General features: G+C 33.3%; 1 protein-coding gene across 32 annotated transcripts in view; it reads right to left on the bottom strand.

The window, feature by feature from the left end:
• Nucleotides 1–2,500, bottom strand: part of Stim (stromal interaction molecule) — a 108,179-nt gene that overhangs the window by 38,952 nt on the left and 66,727 nt on the right. For 21 of the 32 annotated variants that reach the window (XM_086539211.1, XM_086539219.1, XM_086539221.1 and 18 more), the window contains 2 exons: nt 1,450–1,571; nt 759–905 (listed from right to left, as the gene is read on the bottom strand). In XM_086539211.1, coding sequence (XP_086395337.1) covers nt 759–905; nt 1,450–1,571 — 269 coding nt within the window. The remainder of the gene's footprint in view (nt 1–758; nt 906–1,449; nt 1,572–2,500) is intronic. The other 11 variants (XM_086539220.1, XM_086539223.1, XM_086539233.1 and 8 more) reach the window with 1 other exon arrangement.

Raw genomic sequence — 2,500 nt, 5'->3', positions numbered from 1 at the left:
TTTATTATAATTTATATATATGTAACACATATATATGTTATATATATATATATAAATATATATATATATATATATATATATATATATAACATATATATATGTTATATATATATTATATATATACATATATGTATATATATATAAAACACTAACACGGCAACTTCTTTATCTTTTAACCCAATAGTGCCAGACGGCATGCATAGATGCCTGGCAGAATGAGCCGATATGCCAAGTGGCGTCTATACATGCCCTAGCCTACGACAATTTTGTCATGGCATGTGATTCAAAGATCAGAATGTTTCTATTTGTGTCTACGTTTATATTAAGATACACATCTATGTCCTTAGTCATTAATAATAATCATCATTATCAACATCATTAAGATAAAGAATTATTGACAAAATTAGTAGGTTGGTGTGTTTATGCTTGCATCTGTTTGTTTCCCATTCTTAGTATACTACAAATTTCATGAAATGAAATGGAAACTCACATTAAAGGTAAAACATAAAATCCTGTATTACACATTCATTCCAGCAGTCTTCCAAGCAATATGTAATATGTTACAGGGTAAACATTAGCTGCAACCATAATTCCTTCCTGTGGACCAGCCACCTTTGAAACATACCTGTTGTCATTGGTTACAATACAGTATCGTAATTCTACTGAAGTCTGTGGACACCGACATGCTGATGCAATTAAATGAATCTAATTGGCTTTCAGTCAAAATTATATAAAACAGAGTTAGATGGACTTTCTACCTCGAGCTGCTGTTTGAGGAACTGGACTTCTTCGTTATGCTCCTTATTTTCTTCACTGGTTTGATGCTCTTCTGCTTTGGTGTTTGTTTGAACTCGTTGCTCCAACTGACGCAAATTCTCTTCAGCTTCTCTTAGCTTCTCCATGTCCTGTTGACAACCAAGGCAATAATGCAAAAACAAATTAAGTATAATGCCAGTTTAGAAGGCAACTGACAATTCCTTTTATAGTTTACAATGCATGTCAATAACTAATATTGTAGACATTTTTGTACTTATACTAACAAAATTCTTGGAGGCAATACCTTGGTCATATCATAACCATTGCATACGGGTGTCACAACATAGATGACGACACCGATTAACCCATTCACACCGGATGACGCGCTGACATGTTTCGTGTTTTTTGGGTCAGATGCCAGCAACAAGATATTTGGTCAAGGCCGGCACTCAGGGTGAGTGAATGGACAGACCAGGCTCGCGACTAGAGCGCCCGTGAATCTCAAAACCCCAGCATTCCGACCATTTAGAGCCAGAATAGCCCCAGTATGAATGGGTTAAGAACAAGTAAAAGAATAAGAATGAGGAGGAGGAGGAGGAGGAGGCAGAGGAGAACAACAACAATAACAAGCAAAGGAAAGAGAGAAGGCAAGAGAGATCAAACATTAATAAACAGCATCAGAGATGACCTTACCCTCAGCATGTCACTCAGCTGTCCCTCGTACTGCCGATTCCGCTGGTATGCCTTAAAGCAGCCTATGAGAGCCACCGTCAAGAGGGAGACCAACACCAGATCCTTCACATGACTGCCTGTTTCTGTTAAGTACCCAATAATTTGTCAGATGAATTGAACTAAGGGAAAACTAAGGGATTTAAATGATAGATAGCTGAAATAATCAAGATAAAAACAATGACAAGGTATATATCAATCTAATATTCAAATTTTCCTTTTTAATTAAGAGGGAGAGTTATTGAGTTTTGGTTAACCAGGTAGACTAATCAATTGATATTTAATGTAATTTTTGTGCAATATATCATAGTGAGAGATCTATATTGAAATCTTAATTATCTGTTATCATGGCAATAAAACAAACAAGGTGTAAAAAACAATCTGTAAAAGGCTACGTGCTGTTAATACTTAATTGCACTGTAATTTAATTTAAAGAAGGTTCAGATCAATTTGCATAATACTTTTTGCTCAAGGGTCATCCTATTCTTAACAATTTTGCTTGCATTTTCATATTTTTGCATGGATATGATATATACAAACTCATATTTTTCTTCTGACTGTTCTTTATCATCCATTTATTCTTTATCATGCCTCTTCAGACACTAACAATTAACTATGATCAGACTGAATATGTACATTATATGGATACTCAATCATGTCCATACACAGAATCAAAGATACTCCAAAATATAAATAAACTTTAGACACACACCCACACTACCACCCACATCTGTCAACTCCCAACAGAATATATTCATAAGGGGGGTAGAAAAAAGCAACTGTAATCTTATATATACAAAGATATATAAATTACATGCAAAAAAAAAAAAAAAAAAATTATATATATATATATATATATATATATATATATATATATATATATATATATATATATATTATCAATATTTTTTCTTATCTAATGTTTCATGCAAACCCTTCTTCATGACATGCATATATGGAAAGCATGGTATTCAATTTCAACATGGTTTTCTTTCCTTCCTTTTTTTTCCATGTA

The sequence above is a fragment of the Penaeus japonicus genome, unplaced genomic scaffold (genome assembly GCF_977035675.1).
Source record: "Penaeus japonicus unplaced genomic scaffold, GWHDUDI00000001_assembly GWHDUDI00000008, whole genome shotgun sequence".
NCBI classification, from domain to species: domain Eukaryota; kingdom Metazoa; phylum Arthropoda; class Malacostraca; order Decapoda; family Penaeidae; genus Penaeus; species Penaeus japonicus.
This window is presented reverse-complemented; position numbering and strand designations above follow the sequence as displayed.